Below are 20,531 nucleotides of genomic sequence, written 5' to 3'. Positions count from 1 at the left end.
TTCAGTGACACAAACGGGGTTCTGTGCATGAAAACAGAGGTGCCAAGAGAGGAAGGGACTTTGCCCAGCATCACTCAGGAAAGAAGTGAGCATCTCTGAATGCAAACCCTACGCTGAGACTTGAACCACCTCATCTTTTCCCTCATTTTGGCCTCCTCTGCAGAGCTGCAATGCAGTTAACCTCTGCCTTTATTGCTGGTTGCAGCAGAAATCATTCTAGTGGTTAGAGATCACAAGCGGGAGATGAGAGGGGAGCAGTGCTGCACAGTGGTTGCTCCTTACTGGGAGCCTGAAAAGTTGCACAAGGATTCCCCAAGTCACAGAAGCTTTTAAGTCTCATTTCCAGTTCATCCCCCCAGGCTGTCAGTGTTTCTCTGCTGCCTGAAATGGCAATTTCAAAGCTTCACCAGAGGCACCCTTGGAAGAACCTGCCCCATCTCTCACCACCAGGACACAGGTTGCTGAAGCCCAAAAGCACTTCCAAGTCCTGGCTGCCCTCCCTTCCCTGCACAGCCCCCCCCCTCCACATCTGCCCAGCCGAGGAGCAAGGCCAGAAACACCTCCTTGGGCCAGAAACCAGGACACTGGAAGGCAATTCCCCAGCCTACAGCAGGACGGCCTCCACCTTCTGGGCCAACCGAGCACTGTATCCTGCGTGTGGCTGGAAAAGGAGCCTGACACCTTAGCAAAGAAACTGCTTGAGTATCATAAGAGTTGTGCCACCTGCAGCTCTTCAGTGCTACTGCTCAGTGCAGTCCCAGGTACCGAGTGCTGACACCTGCCTCAGTCTCATGGACCCTCCGCAGTGCACGCAGCTCTGAACTCAATAGTTTGTGGCTCCCAAACGTGAATTTGCCCTCTGAGGCAAGCCAGTGATTGCAATCAACCTTCTCTCCCCAAAACATCATCCTCAGCTGTAGCACGGGTGGGACTGGAATGGCAAGGGTTAAGCTCCACGCTGTGCATGGCTCTGTCTGCCCTAATCCCTTCAAAAGCCCCAAGAGCCCTCTGAGGCTGTGTGTTAGTTTTCCCCTGGTGCATCTATCTTGCTGGGAGGAATCTCTCAAACAAACCTGAGCTTCTGCCGCTCCTCCTCTTCCTCATCAACAAAACGCTTCCACTGGAAGTGGGCCGTGATGCCACTCTGGTTGTGGATGACCAGGGAACTTTGCTTTGACAGCGTGAGGGAAGTCTTCTCAACTGTCAAGGAGCTCTTGTCAAGCCTGATGTCGGCATTTACAGCTGTTCCACAGAGGCTTTTGTGAACATCTTCACCTGGAACAAAGCAAAGGCAGTCTTGGCTCATCTGACTTGCTGATGGAAGTACAAGGAACGGGGCAATCTGCAGGCAACAGGAGAAAGAGCTGCAGTTCTGAGCTGCATCAGCAGTTCCCCACATCAGGACATTTATCGTATCCTGACAGCTGCACATGAGATGGCATGAGGATGTCCTGGCACCACCTTAGGCACCTTATTTTGGGGGGTGTTCGTGGAGATTTATCCCCAAGGTGACAGCATTTACAGTGAGACTTTGCAGATGTGCCCAGGTGCCCTTTGGGCTGCCATCCCACTCAGGTCATAGGGAATTCTACACCCAAGTCACTCAGTGACGCTGAGGAGCCCACCTCAGTCATGGCTTGCCCAGGCTCTCCTGCAGGCAGGAGATGCCCCCACTCTCGTGTCATCCTCATCTCCTGCTCCTCAAATATTGGCCATAGCTCTCATCTCAGAAACCAAGCGGGAGCATTTGAAATGAAATGGACAAGGGCAGAAAGAACAATGGCAAGTACAGAGCAGCTTCTGTGCTGAGCTCTGCACTCAACAGGGTGCTACGGGGCCCTCGGATCCATCTGCCAACTCCTTCTTTTGCTCCTTGCTGCTGTCACAGCCAAGTGCCTCACCACTGCCAGCACATTCTTCCTTGTCAAATGTGCTGCTGTTACCACTTCACCACTGGAGAAGTGAGTCCCTTCACTAGGGTAAGTGTCCGTTGGAAAGCTGGAGACTTCCAGCATCAGAGCAACACGCACAGCAGCACAGCCATTCCCAAGGGTTCCTCCAAGGTGCTGTTCACCACCTACCTTCAGACATCATTACACCCTCACATTACTGACTCCAGCCCTAGCAGCAGCTTCTTCCTAAACCTCACCATTAAATAACTGCTGCTCACAAGGGGGTTTCAACAGAATCACTCCCAGGCTACAGCAAAGCTCAGAGCACCCTAATGGCTACTGCTGCCACACTAACTGCTCCTCACAGTCACAAGACCTCAGTGTGGCCCAGCTCTCAGCAGAGCACCCACTGTACACATGCATCACATCACAAGAAGAGGGTCTCTACCTCAAAGGCCTTGCCAGGAACTGTAACACAACACATCGGGATGAAAAGCAATGACCAGTCAGGAGAGCTCTATGGGACAAGTTGCAGGCTCTTCAGACAGCTCTCTTGCACGTTAAAAGCCATCTCCTTTTCAACCAGGCTCCTTGCTACACCTTCTTCCCCAGTGGAGCACCCAGAATATTCCCCATCGCCCCCTGTGCACTGTGCTTAGGAAGATCTGCTGCCTTGTTACAGGCTGAAATATTCCAGCACAGCAATATGTGGCAGCCAGCATGGAAGCTTTGCTCTACCCAGCGTGAAGAAGTCTATTCAAAAGGACAATGAAGCCATCAGACGATGATGGCAGACACTGCTCTCTTTGGAAGGACACACCGAGGGTGCACCAAGCACTTACCTGTGTCATAGTGAACAATCATGGGACTTGTATAAACACCCGTCTTTGGTGGGTGAAATTCCACCGTGACTTGCATTGCTTCTCCAACGCCAAGAGTCCCAATGGAGGGATCCACAGAGAAAGGGCTGCAACACAAAGAGAGAGATCTGGGCCCTCCGTTAACTTTGCAGTCTAGTTCACTTCAGCTCTCTTGTGCAAGCAAGGAGCAAGCAAACCACAGGCGGTACAAGAAAACCAGAGCATCCAGGATCAGAAACAGAGCGGGTGACTCTCCCTGCTGAAGAATCCCATGCAGAAGAACCCTGCAGAGGATCCCGTGGTATAACATGACCTCAGCCCCCCATCCTCTGCACACACTTCTCAGCTCTTCACCTCTGCCATCCAGTTACTCACAATTCTATGGTTTTTGTGTAGCTCACTTAAACTTTTGTAATGCTTCCCATTTCTTTATTGCAAATCAGGACTGAAATAGTTCATTGCTGAAGTTCGGGAACTCTTAAAACCCTTGTCAAGGAGCTCTCAACACATGCTCTGTCACCCAGTAGAGTAGTTGGCAAGTGCGTTGCAAATAGATGCTAGACTTCACTGGGTACTTATTGTGGTGGTGACAACTAGGCCTGGAAATCCCGGAAGGAAACTGTACAGTGATTTACAAGTTCCTGCCCATCGAGCTCCACAGGGAAAAGCAGCAGCCTGCTTAAAGAGCACCCTAGAAGCCTGCTTAAACAGCCTTGCCAGCCTTTGGCAGAAGCTCCTCTCAGACCCTCGTGTTTCACAGGAGACAAGTTGAAAGTCTTCTGAATCCCGTTTCCTGGAGAAGAAACTGAAGCAGCTCAGGTGCACCAACTGAGACGCAGCAGGTCTTTGGTGCGTTCTTAACCTCAGCTCCTGCGCTGAGACCTCTGGGACCAAGCAACTCTCAACTCCCAGCCAACTGAACCGCCTGCCTTGCGGATGCAGTGTCACAAACACATTCCCCTCTCCAGTGCAGCAAACTGGAAAACCAGTGACTGGCTTCTGAGACCAACAGGAACAGGACAGGCTGTCTGCAACACAGTTCACCTCAGGCATTGGATGACGGGACCACTAGACTACCGTGAACTTGTGGCCTCCCAGAGACGGGTGTACTTGGTTCCTAGTGGTATGGAACCATTTCAGAAGGTTATTTGTGACCACAAGGGTGCAAACCAGCTACTCAGCTACTTGAGCCCTCTCCAGGAAATGTGGGAGAGAGACAGCTCCAGGAGAAAAGGCCCCCAGCCCTTTGCAAATGCACCAGGCACTTGGAGCATCTTTCACCTGCGCCCTCCTTAGCTTTCCGGTAGTCCACTTCTGAAGCCACCACCTGCTCCTCTCCACTTCAGAGCTCATTCTGCTTAGGCATATTTGGTCCCAGGCACCAGACCACGCCCACAGGAAAACAAAGGCCCTGGACCACACACTCTTATTGCCAGGGCCTCCAGAGCAATTGCTTTCATCTATGATCTCTGCTTGCTAATATAGACACAGCTGCTGAGCAACTCTTCAGTGCCTCTCACCAGCTCATTGCTTGCCCATTTCTTGATGCTGCCTTTGGGCTCCGTGACCTGAGCCCCTCGAGCTGTCCTCTGCCACACAGCACCTTCTGCAGCACTCCAGCTGCCTTCCTACCTTGGCTCTTCCAATCCAACAGCATCAGATCTGCAAGATGCTGCCTTGCAGACACCACTGCACTGTAAAACTTGCTTGCAGAGCTTTCTCAAAACACCATAAGCAATGGCAAACCCCACGTGTCCTGCCCATGTCCAGCACCTCAGATGCTCTGTCTCCTTTTTCTCACTGTTTACAACTCCATGAGCACGCAACAGTGTTTTGCACAAGAGATGAGCTCCTTTACCTCAGAGTGGTGATGCTGTAGCAAGCCTCCCGCTTCCCCACGTTGCGCACCAGCAGAGTCTTCTGGGTGCTGAACCTGACTGGACACTCGGAGAAGTTCAGCTGCTCAGGGAAGTCCAGGCTGGCTCGGGCACCTATGGCTCGGATAGGCACAAAGAACTTCTCCCTCTCTGTGATGATGATAAGCTCCTCAAAATAATCCTGCAGGGAAAGAAACAAGCTCAGCACAGTGCCTTTAGCACCATGCCTGTGCCAGAAGAACTGCTGCTGGTTTCTGTGACTCTCACAGTAGCATTCAATAATGTACTCGCACTTTTTACCTTCATGGCCTTTCATTACAGATTATTTCACAAGCAGGGGCAGCCAGGGACCATGGGGCAGATCCTCTGTACCTTTCTAGAGGCATGCTGCTTGAGGATAGGACAGACTATTCAACTACATTTAAGCAGCAAACACAAGATGAGTAAAAGGCCATGCACAGGCAGCAGACTCTCAGCCCTCAAGCCAACAGACATTACATTAAATATTCCACCACTGAAGGACAAAAGAGCCTGAAAGAGGCAAGAGCCTCCAGCCTATGGGAGCACAACCTTCAGCACCAGCAAAGAGTCTCCCCCAGGTCTAGATCCAGTGCAACCCCACTGAACCCAGGACACTTCTTCAAAACCCACACCAGATGCCTGCTTTGGAATCCAGCCCTGCAGGTTCACCTTCCCCTCAAGGCACCATCTCTCGGGACTTCCACTCTCACCTTGTTCTCATCAGGTCGGAAAAGGATGCGGTAGGTTGAAGACGTGCCCGGGGCTACCTTATAGTCCTCATCACTCGGGCTGATCAACTCAAAGTAAGGAGAGTTCCCCAGGATGACGTTCAGCAGACGAGGAACCTGCACGAAAGACACACAACTATGATTTTGTCACTTGGGGAAACTTGAGAAGGGACCAGGACAGGCCACGTGACAGCCTCCTTACCACCTTCCCAAAACACTTTTAACTCTGAAGGTACACGCACAGAACACACAAGGCTGGACTTGAATCCCCTTTAACTGCTCCTGCTAAGCTAGCCTCTTTCCACTGCTCTTCCCTGTGCTTTGACAGGCACTTGCACACAGGTGGCTGAACAGGCTGAGAGAGGAAAACATGGCCTGCCAGAAACCAAGACTGACCAAAGAGCCACCGGGACACGGTGCACACTCGAGGTAAAGCATGACAGCAGGCAAGAACTGCACAGCCCTCGACAATCCCATCAGTCCAGGGCTTTCAAGGGGAAGCATGCTGGCTCAAAGAGCTCCTTTGGGTAGATACCACCAGTGCACGGCCAAAACCAGAATCCCCAGCATGGGAACATTTCCCCCATCTTGCAGAATAACGCTGGTGAGACATTTTATTCTGCATGTGCTGCACTGCAGCAGGGAACTTGCTCTGCTGCACACCATGTGAATTCCACTGCTCTCCTCTTCCAGCCCAGTGCTCAACCTCCACAGCCCAGCACTTACCCTGTCTTTGTTCCTCAGAGCTAGCGACGCTATGTAGAACTGGTGGGGAATGTAGTTCTCAAACACCACCTCGGATGGGAAAGGCTGGAACGACCTCTGGTCCCGCTCAACGGCTGAGAACTGCAGATGCAAGACAGAGCAGAGAGAGCTTCAGCTGCTGGGAGAAAGATTAACGAAGGAAGATCCCACACTCATCTCCAGTAAATACAGTCTCTTGGTGACTACATCTGCCCAGCTCACGCTAGGAGATGGCAGCTCACCCACCTCTGCTCTCAGCTCAGCAAAGGGTTCTGGACCATGCTGAGCAGCCTCAAGCTAAGAAGCTCTTTTGGAGGCTCTTTCTTCAGGTTGCCTTCTCCAAAAGGCAAAGCAGCGCTCACCTCCAGCAGAGCCCTCTGCTAAGCTGCTCGCTCAACTCCAGACACTTGCTGGAACAGCCACCAGCACTCAGGGAGCAAGCAAAACCCAGCAGTTTCCATGAGCCTCCACAGGAAACAAGTTGCGGGTGAACTTCCCTCTGGGACAGCGACACTGAGTCCCACACATCCCACATATCTTTTTTTGATGGAGAGCCGAGAAACCAGGTAGAAGACACCAGTACCAGGGAGGAAAGGCCAACAAGAAAGTAACAGGGCAGTTGGGAAACAGATAAATGAGGTGAATGCTGGATGGGGATGAAGTTCAGCTCTTTCCCCAGCATTACTGGGCAACCTGAGCTAGGCTGCAATTGTATCCCCTTTCCCCAGGAGCTTTAAAGTTGCTGCTTCACTGGATTCTATCACTGCTGGTTTATTTAACAGCACTGCAGAAGCAGCTCTGAAAAGTACACACAAAGAACAAATGCTGACCCAGCAGAGGCATTACTTGGAGATAATTCCTCCCTGCTTGGTCTCCCCTCTCCCAGCTGCACTGCTGCCACTCGAGACACACAGGCAGGTCTCCTGCTGCCCCACAAAAGCCACGGTCAGGCTGAGGCCAGAAGCTGTAGCACTGCCAGTTATTTGGGCGCCTGTCTTACGTGTTCCCACCTCGTGTGCCGTCTGGGGCAACCCTGAACTGATGTGCTACAGCTCACTTGCTGGCAGCTTTCTGCTCAACAGCCTACCTCAGTCGTCCACCCACCTGGACTGGCTGTTACACTGAGCAGTCCTGCAAGAAAAGCAGCTTTAAACATCCATCTAAGAGAGCACTGATCCAGGGAAAGCGCATCCACTCTCCTCTGCCCAGGGCGATTCCCCGTCTATCCAGCAGCCTGAAAACTCAAACACCCTGGAAGGCTCCCACGCCTTCTTCCAACCCATTCATGCATTGATGCAATTGGGTTTCTTACAGCTTAAGTAATTGCCACAGGCCCTCAGCCTTCAAAGGCCACTACTGCCACCATTGAGGGAGTCCTGTGACCCCAAGCACGTGGCAGTTGACTACAACAAAGCCAGAGGTGGCTCTTTGAACAGCAGGATGAGAAATAGCAGCTCCTGCCCTTGTGTCCTGCCCCAGCCCTACCCCCAGTAGCTTTAGCGATGGTAGCTCAACTCCAGCAAAACCCACCAACTGCAGCACAGGTTCCATTGGCTTCCTGCAGATCAGGACTTCAATGGCTCACTGCAAATACACGTTTTGCCTTTCCCCCAGCAGAAAGAACTCCACCGCCACCAGTCGGAAATGACAACAGGACCTAATCACCAAGCTGCTTGGGTGAGCTGGAGGCAAGTCAGCCACAAGCACGTGCCCTCTTCAAATAGCACATCAAACAGCAAGGAAAAGGCCAGGGAAAGGCTACCTTTTGATGGCAGACTTCACCCATGTCCCGAAGCTGGGCAGTCCGGGGCCGCCTCATCTCCCGAGGCCTCGCCAGCCTTTGCTTGCTGCTGAGAGACTCTTCTGCCTCTCTGACCAGCTTGGGATTACGAGATGCTACCACTCTGCTCTGGAATCCATCCGCCCTTCTGGAGGACCTCATGGGCCGGGGGGTCTTGCCACTGGCCATGTCGCAGAGCTCACCTGGAAGAAGCAACAATTGGACAATCCACAACCCCAGAACCTTAAAACCCCACACCCATGGAAGCCTGGAACCCACAACCTTAGGGAAGGGCCCTTAAAACTCACCCACTCCCAACCCCCTGCCATGGCCACAGACACCTTCCACTAGAGCAGCTGCTCCAAGGCCCATCCGACCTGGCCTTGAACACTGCCAGGGATGGGGCAGCCACAGCTTCTCTGGGCAATCTGTGCCAGGGCCTCGCCATTCCTGGCACACCCAAAGGACTCCAGCCTCTGGCATCCTTCCTAAGCGCAGAACGCAGGGAGGGCCTCCCCACCCTCACTCATCATTAGACCACATTTAGGCTCCATTCATAGACGTAAAACCCCACAACAGACAGCCCCTGAACCAAAACAGCCTTTTGCTCTGGGTGCAGTCCCACCAGCCACGGAGACACACCAGGGGCTGCTGGCATTTCTCACCCTTTCTGCAAGGAGCCTGCTGATGTTTCTAACTAACTCAGCACAGAGCTCAAGACTCTGGTTAAGAACCAGAGTTTCTCAAGGCTACTTTGCCTGCTTGAAGTTACAAAGATTAGCTGGCAAAAACGGCTCCTTCCAGGCAGGAAACCACCCCACTGCCCAAGAGCACTTCTCCATGCAGAAGGATGCCCTCATTGTCACTTGGTAACACCCAAACTCGAGGCTCCCTACAGCCATTCCAGGCTGCCACAGCAGGAAAGAAGCAGGAAACCATCAAAGGCACAGGAGCAATTAGCTCAAACCTAAAGAAAATCCAGGAGGATATTCCCTCCTGCTTCCCTGTGTTCCACAGCACCTCTGTTGTGTGCACTTGCTCTACACAGCAAGACAGCATCTAGGCAAAGATGGCCATTCCCTGCCCCTCGACTCTCCCCCACACCCTGCACGCAAGGCAATCACTTCATGCCTTTACGCCCAAGACAGCTACAGCACGGCACAAACGGTGTTTGTGGTGCTGGGCCCTTGGCAGCTTCAGGAAACAAGGCTACCGGTTCCTTTTGTTCTTGCAACAAACACCAGAGCTCTGCACTGCCTCTGCTCAGGAGGACCTGCTGCAGCAAGAGCTGGCCTTTAAAGCTGGAAAGAACTGCTTGTCAGGGGAGAAACCTCATGGGGATGATCCAACATTCATCTGATTTCAGGGTTTATTACCGGCTCTTAACTGCCTCATTCGTCCCAATTCTCCAAACTGTGATTTCACTTCACTTGAAACGAATCCTGTCGTCACCCCCACAACGCTTATTTCCAGAGGGCTTCCAACCTGCACAGCCCGGCCAGCCCAGCAGCATCCCCTGAGCCCTGGAGCAAGGCTCTTCCACAGCCCCAGAGCCCGCAGGGACCAGCCTCCCAGAGGAGCAGGAAAGGAGCACAACGGAGCAATCGGGCACATCTCCCTGCAGGGGCAGGACAAACCAGCACCCAGGACACAGCACCCCTCCAGCCCACCACCCCGGGGCTCCCTGCTCCCCACCTCACACAGACAAGGCTCCCTTTGCTGCAGGACCTACAGCCTAGCTCCAAGTCTCTACCATCGCTGCAAGCCGCACGGCAGTTCCACAGCCCCTTCAAGCCCTTCTACCTGCCCAGCCCTGCTCTTAGCCCAGGGGTGTTTAAATCCTGCGGCTATCACACAACTGCCCCATCCCTGCTGCCAACGGAGCTGCCTCCTCCCTGCCCAGGGCCAGACGCTACCTCAGCACGGCTGATTCACGCTTCTCCTGGAGGATTCCTCCCTGCAGGGCCTTGGCTCCCCAATGCCCTCGCGCTGCTCGGCACCTGTGGGCAGCTGGAGGGACAGGAGCCGCCTCGGTGGGGATGCTGCCCACCAGCACAGCAGGGAACTGCTGCTGGGCTGCCAACAGCCAGGGGAACCTGGGCACCAAAGGACAGGGCTGGCACCTGGGCTGCCCAGCCCCTCTCCTCAACGCTCTGGCTTTGCCAGCTAGGGCAGGGTTTCACCAGCGCCTCCACGAAGCAGAGCTCAGAGCCTGACAGTAGCTCAAGCCTGCTCCTGCCTCAGTGGATTGAGCAGCAGCAGCTCCCTCTATGTCACAATAGGAGAGGTCCACACCCCCCGGAAAGAACGTGCTCACCCTCCCGCACCACTTCCACACCAAGGCCACCACCACTTGTGGCTCTGGGATTTCTCCAGCTCCAGGCTGGAGTGGAGACCCTGCTGCTTCCTGCCTTGAGTTCTCTCGCTATCACTGTCGGCCACCTTGTCTCTCCTCTGCTGGCTTCCACGCCCACTGCAGGGCCTTGCTAAAGTTACAGCCCTGCAGATCCCTGCAGCCCCCCTATGCCTTCAATGTCTGCCCCGCACTGAAGGGCTGCAGCACCATTAAAGTGCACCTTACAGCACCAGTTGTTCACGCTCCGTGAGCGGCAGATCAATTGGTTTATACACTGCACATGAGCCAATCATTTCCCTGCTGCAGGAGTAAAGAAAAAAGCTTCCACACTGACTACAAAGCAACCATTTAATTCCTATTTTGCTGGCCCAGGAGGAGCCCACTCACACCAGGCCCATGGCCAGGCTGCCTTTGGGGTGACCCCTCTTGCTGTCCCTGCTGAGCACCCATCCATCACTTTGTACCCAATCAGCCTGCGCACACGGGCACACGCACCAGCCAAGGCCACCCAGCTTCCTGGGGCATCTCAGCTGCCAGGAGCCTCACATGTTTTCAGCACAGCCTTTGCCAGAAACAAAACCTTCCCATGAGACTCTCGGCCACAGGCAAAGCAAATCCTCACGTCTGCTTGGTGGGGAACGTGGAGCCCTCACTTTGAAACCAACACTCAGCATCTGGGGGTTTACAAACCAGCCAGGGAGGAGATGAGCCCCGAGGGCTAACTGGCTCTCCAGGCAGCCAGCCTGTGGAAACACTCCAAAACATGTCCCGCATCATGTCCAGCCACGAATCCAGGTGAAAACTGGAGAGCTCAAGCAAAGGCTTCTCTCCTCCTTTCCTAAATCCAGACAGCATTTCAAATACCCCAGTTTGGAGACCCTGATGTCAGCTGTGCAGTCAAATCTGAACTGAGGAATTGTTTTCCCTCCATCACTTTTTAAAACAAAACAGAAGTAACTTGGGCCCAACAAGTGTAATGCCTCCTTGCTCTTCTTCTCCCTTCACACTGTGAAACCATTTAACCCAGCAGCTGCCTTGCTGCAAATTTCAGAACATTCAAGAAGTTACTCACAGCTCAGGGGCAATCTCTGACACGAGCAGGGCAGCAACCGAGGCTGTGACTGCCAGGAGACAGGGCACAGAAAGATGGGCGCATTCAGGATGGAGGTTCGGGCCCAATTCAGCAAGGTACTGGCACCACGTCTCAGGTTAAACAGGAAAGGGGACAGATGTCAGGGGCACTGATAACTGTGCAGCAGCTACAGAATGGTTCAACAGTCGTTCCTGGGGCTGACACTGCCTTAATCCTAACTGCCTTGGCCTCATGTCTCCACTGGCAGCTAAAAACCATCAAAGTCACCACGATACTGAGGACAGAAACATCCTACAGTACCCCCACACTGCAGGACCAGGGCTTAGTCAAAGTCACGCAGCCAGAGCAGGGCTCAGTCTCTCTTCCCTCACACCCAGCTCTTCTCTCCCTCCTGCCGGGGCCTTCTCCAGGCCACCCAGCACCAAGACACACCACAGCCTAGGGAGTACAGGCTCCTCCTCTCCTCCCCCAAGATACAGAGCTTCCTTCAGAGCCTGAGCACATGGCAGCTCTTTACTTCCTGGCATCACACACATTTCAAACCATGCTTACACCCGAGCACCCACAGCCCAGCAGGATCCTCCCATGGTCAGCTCCAAGGACCAGACCAGCTGCCACAAGCGCTCCTTCCCTCCACCTTCTCCTGAGCAAGACAAACAACAGCCCTCACGTGCTTTACCTGCTCCATGACAGCTTGGTTGGCATCTGCAGCTTCAGACATCCCCTGGCAGCTCCATTTGCAGCAGGACTGGGCTCCTGGGCTCCTGCCTTTGCAGCAAGCTGGTCATCCACAGCAGGGCTAATACTTCTCCTGCGGGGCACCTTCAAACACCGGCACGTGGGTCTGTGGTTTGAAGCAAGGGAGAGAAAGATCAGACCAGGAGACACAGGGAGGGGACAAGCCCAGCCCATGACCTGCCTTTCAACCTGAGCCCACAGGAGCACCGGCCACAACCCCAGCACCTACAAAGCCCCACAGGCTCTTCAGAAGCTGTGAAAGGAGCAGCTTGGGTTATTTATCACTTGGGAAGCACTGGAGGGACAGGCCCATCTCTTGCTGCTGACAGGCAGCTGGGGCAGCTCCCTGCAGCACGCACGCTGTGCTCAGAGGTGCTGGGCAGGCTGCAGGCACAAGCCCTGCTGTGCAACGAGCTTCCAAACTGAAGCAGGCACCAAGAAATAAAAGCAAAGATGAATGTGGCTTTACCTGCCCCGGGCAGGTGCCTTCACAGGCCCATTACAACCATGTCACAGCCACAACTGTCTGAACTCAAGCAAAACCCCAAAGCAATCGTTGCTCTGCTCAAGAATGGACCACTGGATTGTCTTTTGCTTAGTCAACTATTTGATGCATTTGTACCTGAAAGTCTTTGGCCAAAAACACTGGGAGTTTTGTCAAACAACAGCTGTGCAGAGGCTCTCCTGGGCTGGAACCCAAGCCAGGGCTTTGATTTTTAAACAGGGCAGCCAGTGCATCCCTTACGAGAGCCTCTGCTCTCTGCCATGCAGGTTCTGTCAGACTCTACAGCTCTGATGGGATCGAGACCTCCGTGCTGACTGCCAGCACATCCCCTCTGGGCACTGGGAGCAGAGGGGCAGATCTTCATTTTCCACAGAATCCCAAGGGTTGGAAGGGACCTCAAAAGATCATCTAGTCCAACCCCCTGCAAGAGCAGGGTAACCTGGAGTACATCACACAGGAACTTGTCCAGGCAGGCCTTGAATATCTCCAGTGGAGGAGACTCCACAACCCCCCTGGGCAACCTCTTCCAGTGCTCTGTCACTCTCACAGTAAAGGAGTTCTTCCTGACGTTCACATGGAACCTTCTATGCTCCAGTTTACACCCACTGCCCCTTGTCCTATCCCTGGATATCACTGAAAAAAACCATCATTCTGACACCCACCCTTTACATATCTGTAAACATTGATCCTCACGAGCAGCTGTATTCTCTTCCCTTGTTATTTCCCTTATTATTATTATTGGTGGTAGCAGCAGTGGTTTGTGTTATACCTTAGTTACTTGACTTACCTCAGCCCCTGGGAGTTACACTCTTTCCATTCTCCTTCCCATCCCTCCGGGATCAGGGGGAAGTTGATTGGCAAGTACATGTTCCATACAGGCCTCGGGCCAGTGAGCACATAGAAAAGATGAACCATCTGATCAAACAACAAATTAGGAAAATATGTCAGGAAATGAAATTCTATTGGTACCAAGGTTACCACTGGCTCTATTAAGAATTCAAACTAAACCTCGGTCAAAAGAAGAGGTTAGCCCATTTGAAATTTTATATGGAAGACCATAACAGTCCCAGTTTAAAGCAGGAAGTCTTCAGGAAGTGGCAGAAGGCTATCTCTGTGAGTTCTTGATCAATCTGGGAAAAGAATTGGAGGAGATAAATAAGAGAGTAGCAGGGACAAGAGCAAGAGGTTTGGATTATCCCATTCACCCTTTCAGATCTGGAGACTGGGTTTATGTTAAGAATTTTTCAGGAGATCCTCTACAGCAGAAGTGGAGCGGAACGTACCAGATATTACTGACCACCTTTACAGCAGGGAAGATAAAGGAACAACCTGCTCGGATACAGTATTCAAGAATAAAGAAAGCACCAGAACCAGAGATGTGGCAGATGGAACCTTCAGGACCCTTACGTATGAACTTGCGTCGGTCGTAATTTGAACTCGTATGATAACTGGTGCACAAGCTTGGGACCAGAATTTATACCTGAAATTAATGCAAAATGGTACTGAAGTTTTTAATCGTAGTGGCTGTTGGGTGTGTGCACAGGTGCCTAAATCAGGAGAAAGCCTGGAACTCCCATGAACTGGAGTTCCAATTCCTAACACTGTTTCATGGACAACTCTGTGGGTGAACAGTAGCAATTTGTATTCAAACGAAAGGTTAACATTTGGAATAGTTAATCCTAATCCAGGTAATAAATATCACACCTGTGCACAAAGATGTATTACACCAGGAACCAGGGCAGGAGATCATGCTTGTTCAAATGCCACAGATGTGGGTGACCATTCAAACTGCAACCACACTATTAATATAGATGGTAACCTGGTTCAGTGGTGGCCCATTCCTAAACGGAAAGGATGGTATTGGTTATGTGGAGAAAATGCTTATAAGACTCTACCCCCCCAGCTGGAAGGGGGCAGGCACCTTAGGTGCTGTAATACCCAATTTTACTATTACCGACAGGTATCCTTCCAGGACCTGGATTAGAACTTCTGCCAGAAGTGATGAAGATTGTTGGAAGAAGTAAATACCCTCAGAGACCACCACATTTTTGTACGCATGCAGGGAACGTTCTGGAAAACAACATAATCCACACGTAGCCTCATGACTATGTATGTATGCCCAGGGACTACATAAGGATGGCCTGTGGAGCAACAGGGGGACACAACGGCAGGAGGAGCTCTCCCCCGTGTCTCCTGGCGCTGCAATGAAGAATACCTGCTTGTCAGCTTGAAAACTTTGTTGGCAAGTTTGTGCCTGGAGTTTTCTCCCAATCACTGCACTGGGTTCAGCTCTAACAGTTCTTTTCCTCCTTCTTAACAGACAACCTCAAATGAGTTCAGATTGTTTTATAAAGAATGCACAAAAGCTTCGATTATTTCTTCATTGACTTAGGTTTTGTGGTTTGGTTTTGTTGGGGTTTGTTTTCGTTTCTTTTTTCCCAATTCTTGTCCAGTATTATCCTAAAGTTGTATGAAACCTTCATGGAGATTCTACTGCCCTGATAGCAGAGTATCCCAGACACACTGGGGAACCCCAAATGTGGTTTTACACACGGTTCTCACACCATACAAACAGTCACGTACCACACACTTGGACCAAACACTAGCACCCTCACTACCAATTACTAGTCCTAGTCCAACTCTGCCAGGCGCTCATGCTACTTCTGCTGCAGTCCTGCTCCTGCCTATTGATTCAGATGTCCCTGGACCAGTCCTGCAAGAGACACTGATTAATGCTGTGCGGGACAGTGGGAGGGTTTCAAAGACATGCTGGAGGGGCTGGGAGTCTGCCGTTATTTCTGCTGGGCTGCAATACCCCTTCTCCTTCACAGACAGCTCTAAGATACCCTAAAGAAAAGCCCTAGATCCAGGGCTGGGCTGAAGCTTCCAGCAAAAATCCACCACCTCATCACATTACAGGGCACACAGAAATATACAGACACACATATACAAATAAAAGTAATGTGGCACTGCAGCCACTCCAAGCCCTACAACAGGCACCACAACTGCTACCTCAGCAAGAGGTGGCACAGCTATTTCAATGTCAGCAACAGGCACTGAGGCTACTCCAACCCCTGTGACAGGCACTGCCCAAAGGTGACTGAGGAGCTGTTGGTAGAGCTGTCTTAGAGACAGAGGAAATGTAGCAGTTCTGCCTTGCCTGGTCTCTCACAGGATCCTTCTGTGCTGGGGCTGCTGAAGGGAGAAGAACAACAAGTGCCAATCACTACCACAGCAGTGCACTGGTGGCAAGATGGCACTGACCCATACTCCCCGATTGCCATCCATGAGCTGATGCATTGTTTGGAGAGTCCAGGAGTGCTCAGCAGGACCCACTCACCCTTCAGGAGCCCCACAGGGCCCGTGCACAACCCACATGACAGTCTGATTGTAAACTGCATCAGTGAGCCAAGGAAGAACAATTGCAGATGGGGCCCTGAGCAACAACAGCCTCTGAACAAATGAACCAGGAGATAGTTCATGCCCTTGGGCAGTGCACACTGGGCAAGATGTGAAATGTGCTCTGCATCACACTGGGGAGAATGGGCTTACCTGGAGCCTCTGGCAGAAAGCTCCAGCGCAGACTCCAGGTCGACCCCTCGGCTTTCGGAGTCGGGGATCCCCAGGATCCAAGGCTGGTTATATCCCCTGAAACAGAGATCCTGGCATCCTCTGGAGGGCTTCGAGCTGCTTCACAAGTGATGGGCACTGGAGCACAGCTCCTCCTGGCACCCCACTTGCCCGTGCTGCCTTCATGTGCAAAGGGAAGGAGACACATCAGGAAGTATCCCCTCCTGGCTCTTCGGCTCTGGGCGCAGGGGCCAATTGTTCGTGCCCCTCTCTGCTGCCGGGCAGCCGAGGGCAGGCACTGCATTAGCTGCTCAATGGCCAGGCCTGCCACATTTCTGTCAGCTGCATCAGGGCCTGAACCTCACTGGGAAAACACAATCCAATAGTACCTTCAGCTACTTCAAGCCTTATCACATCCAGCTGCTGCTTTCCAGGAAGGAAAAGGAAGGAAGGAAAAGGAAGGAAGTAAGGAAGGAAAAGGAAGGAAGGAAAAGGAGGGAAGGAAAAGGAGGGAAGGAGGGAAGGAAGGAAAAAGAGGGAAGGAAGGGAAAGGAGGGAAGGAAGGGAGAGAAAGGGAGAAGAAAGAAAAGAAAAGAAAAAAGAAAAGAAAAGAAAAGAAAAGAAAAGAAAAGAAAAGAAAAGAAAAGAAAAGAAAAGAAAAGAAAAGAAAAGAAAAGAAAAGAAAAGAAAAGAAAAGAAAAGAAAAGAAAAGAAAAGAAAAGAAAAGAAAAGAAAAGAAAAGAAAAGAAAAGAAAAGAAAAGAAAGGAAAAGAAAGGAAAAGAAAGGAAAAGAAAGGAAGGAAGGAAGGAAGGAAGACATGAGAATAATAAAAGGGTAGGGATCTGCACAGAGATGGAGAAAGAAGCAGCAGGGAAAGAGGAAGAGAGGCAAACAGTGGGAGAGGGAGCAGGGCAGAGAGAAGTAAGGACTATGGGATTGACAGAGATCATCAAAAGATGTGGTGGGTAGAGGAAAGGCGAGTGGGCAAAAAACAAATAGGGTCAGGGAGAGCTTGCTAGCAACACCAAACTGTGTGGTTCGGTCGATACACTGGAGGGAAGGAATGCCATCCAGAGGGACCCTGACACGCCTGAGAGGTGGCCAATGCCAACCTCATGAAGTTCAACCAAGCCAAATGCAAGCTCCTACACCTGCGTCAGAGCAATCCCAGCAATCCCAGCTACAGGTTGGGAGCAGAAGAGACTCAGAGCAGCCCTGTCCAGAAGGACTTGAGGCTGTCAGTCAATGAGAAAATGAACATGAGTGTGTGCTCACAGCCCAGAAAGCAACTGTGTCCTGGACTGCATCAAAAGGAGCGTGACCAGCAGGGCGAAGGAGGTGATCCTGCCCCTCTGCTCTGCTCTTCTGAGACCCCACTTGCAGCACTGGGTGCAGTTCTGGTGTTCCCAACATAAAAAGGACACGGAGCTGTTGGAACAAGTCCAGAGCAGGACACGAGAACGATCAGGGGCTGGAGCAGCTCCTGTATGGAGACAGGCTGAGAACACTGGGGTCTTCAGCCTGGAGAAGAGAAGGCTGCATGGAGACCTCAGAGCAGCTTCCAGTGTCTGAAGGGGGGCTACAAGGATGTGGGAGAGCAACTCTTCATCAGGGACCAGAGTGACAGGATAAGGGGTGATGGGTTCAAGCTGAAATAGGGGAAGTTTAGGTTAGATATAAGGAAGAAGTTCTTCCCTGTGAGGGCGGTGAGGCACTGGCACAGGCTGCCAAAGGAACTTGGGAATGCTCCATCCCTGGCAGTGTTCAAGGCCAGCCTGGACAGAGCCTTGGGTGACATGGTTTAATGTGAGGTGTTCCTGCCCATGGCACAGGCTTGGAACTGGATGATCTGAACGTCCTTTCCAACCCTAACTATTCTAGGATTCTAAAACCAGAGCAACAAACAAGAGTAACAACTAAGAGAAAGAGAAGTGCAGGAGCAAGGAGCAGCTCAGAGGGATGGAGAAAGAAAGAGAAGCATCAGAAGCCCTGCAGAGTGATGGAGGAAGGGTCTGGGAGCAGCAGACACAGCCAGAGAGAGGAGAAGTAGGCAGGGAGAAAGACAGAGACGGTGGGATACAGAATGAGCTGCAAGCAGGAGAAGGGGCTGGTAGAGAGACAGAGAAAGAAGGACTTGGAGAAGAGAGGGACGTGGAGGACAGCACAGGAATAGAAGAGAGGTCTGGGGAAGGGAGACAATGACAGCAAGGGGAAAGGGAGCGGGAGCTTGGAGAGATGAGAGGCAGACACGGCCCCAAGGGCCGGGCACTCACCACAGCTCCCGCTCTCCGTCCTGCCAGGGAACCTCTTCAGCCCAGGCCCTTCTTTCTCTGCCTCTCTGTGCTCTCCCCTTTCCTCCTGTGCAGGCCCAGGGCCAGCTGCAGGCCGCAGGCCGGGCTGGGGCAGCTCTCGGCGCTCTGGCAGTCGGGGTGCCCGGTGCCTGTGCCCACAGCGGGGCTGTCTCCATCTCCACAGGGGCTCGCTCACCTCAGCGCTGGCCCCGGCCCTCCCCTCAGCACAACCTGCAAGCCCCAGCACCAACATGGCCGCCGGCAGCCCCAGCACTACAGCTCCCAGCATGCCCCGGGGCGCTCCTCCTGCTGCCAGGCCCTGCTGGGCCACCGTCCCCTGGCCATAGGCCAGAGGGAGCAGGAGAAGGGCAGGAGCCGGAGAGGTGAGGAGCTCACCTGTGGGCTGGGGCTGTGCTGGGGTTGGTCCATGTCCCGTCTGCTTCTGCCCCACTTGTCAGCACAACCAAACAGCTGCTTGTGTCCCTTACCAGTAGAGCTGAGCATCTGCTTTTGTGTCTTACCAGTAGAGCTGAGCATCTGCTTTTGTGTCTTACCAGTAGAGCTGAGCATCTGCTTGTGTCCCTTACCAGTAGAGCTGAGCATCTGCTTGTGTCCCTTACCAGTAGAGCTGAGCATCTGCTTGTGTCCCTTACCAGTAGAGCTGAGCATCTGCTTTTGTGTCTTACCAGTAGAGCTGAGCATCTGCTTTTGTGTCTTACCAGTAGAGCTGAGCATCTGCTTTTGTCCCTTACCAGTAGAGCTGAGCATCTGCTTTTGTGTCTTACCAGTAGAGCTGAGCATCTGCTTTTGTGTCTTACCAGTAGAGCTGAGCATCTGCTTTTGTGTCTTACCAGTAGAGCTGAGCATCTGCTTTTGTCCCTTACCAGCAGAGCTGAGCATCTGCTTTTGTCCCTTACCGGTAGAGCTGAGCATCTGCTTTTGTCCCTTACCAGTAGAGCTGAGCATCTGCTTTTGTCCCTCATCAGTAGAGCTGAGCATCTGCTTTTGTCCCTCATCAGTAGAGCTGAGCATCTGCTTTTGTCCCTCATCAGCAGAGCTGAGCATCTGCTTTTGTCCCTCACCAGCAGAGCTGAGCATCTGCTTTTGTCCCTTACCAGTAGAGCTGAGCATCTGCTTTTGTCCCTTACCAGTAGAGCTGAGCATCTCCTTTTGTCCCTTACCAGTAGAGCTGAGCATCTGCTTTTGTGTCTTACCAGTAGAGCTGAGCATCTGCTTTTGTCCCTCATCAGTAGAACTAAGCATCTGCTTCTCCCCCTCATCAGTAGTCGATGCCTTGGCATGTTAAGTACTTAAGAAAGACAATACTTTTATTTAAGCAAAGGAATTCCTTTAACCCCCTGTCGTGGTTTAAACCAAGTCCCCCAAGTCCCGGAGAGTTAGGAAGGAAAATCCAAGGAATGCAGCCCACACGGGTTGAGATAAGAACGGTTTAATAGCTAAGGCCTAACACAATAATAATGATACAGCCAATAACAAGTGAAGAGAATACAACACCCACCAGCCACTGACCCATAACTCACTCCACCCTGCCCGGCCGAGCACCACGTGCTCCCTCCTCCATTTTCATCTCGAGCTCCACTTCTCCTGCTCTCTCTCTCCCAGTTGCATCCTGGGCATCACGTGCTATGGTATGGAATACCTCATTGGCTAGCCTGGGTCAAGTATCCTGTCTTTACTTCCTCCCGGCCTCCCCTCCTCCACCTGGCTGGAAAAAGCCTTGAACAAAAACACCCTCAAAACATGCTGCTATCACCAACTGTTCCCAGCCCAGAAGTCAAAACACAGAACTGCACCAGATACAAGACGGAAACATGACTGCTATGGCTGAACCCATGACATTATCCACCCCTTATTCCATACCATTCACGTCATGCCCAGATCCCACATTTCCAATACACCATCACTCTTAAGTCCACCCCTCGATCATGAGACATCTCTATGTTGCATCTCTGGACTGATGGCCTGAAGTATCTGGGCCACCAGGCTCAAAATCATTCACCGTCCCCTTCAGCAGTTCTACAGCTTGCTGCTGGGGACTCCATACAGCTGCCTTC

At 52.2% G+C, this 20,531-nt stretch overlaps 1 protein-coding gene across 1 annotated transcript; it reads right to left on the bottom strand.

Annotated features, from left to right (window-relative positions):
- Window positions 1-1,063: 1,063 nt before the first annotated feature.
- On the bottom strand, window positions 1,064-11,372 carry LOC117437495 (hydrocephalus-inducing protein homolog). The gene is made up of 7 exons (XM_034071869.1): window positions 11,331-11,372; window positions 7,885-8,105; window positions 6,105-6,224; window positions 5,361-5,495; window positions 4,611-4,810; window positions 2,735-2,859; window positions 1,064-1,275 (listed from the first exon to the last, which is right to left on the bottom strand). Exons 2-7 carry the CDS (start codon window positions 8,089-8,091, stop codon window positions 1,064-1,066), a joined length of 999 nt encoding a protein of 332 aa, XP_033927760.1. The 5' UTR covers window positions 8,092-8,105; window positions 11,331-11,372.
- Between the last annotated feature and the right edge of the window lie 9,159 nt (window positions 11,373-20,531).

Source organism: Melopsittacus undulatus, chromosome 22 (genome assembly GCF_012275295.1).
Source record: "Melopsittacus undulatus isolate bMelUnd1 chromosome 22, bMelUnd1.mat.Z, whole genome shotgun sequence".
Classification (NCBI taxonomy): domain Eukaryota; kingdom Metazoa; phylum Chordata; class Aves; order Psittaciformes; family Psittaculidae; genus Melopsittacus; species Melopsittacus undulatus.
This window is presented reverse-complemented; position numbering and strand designations above follow the sequence as displayed.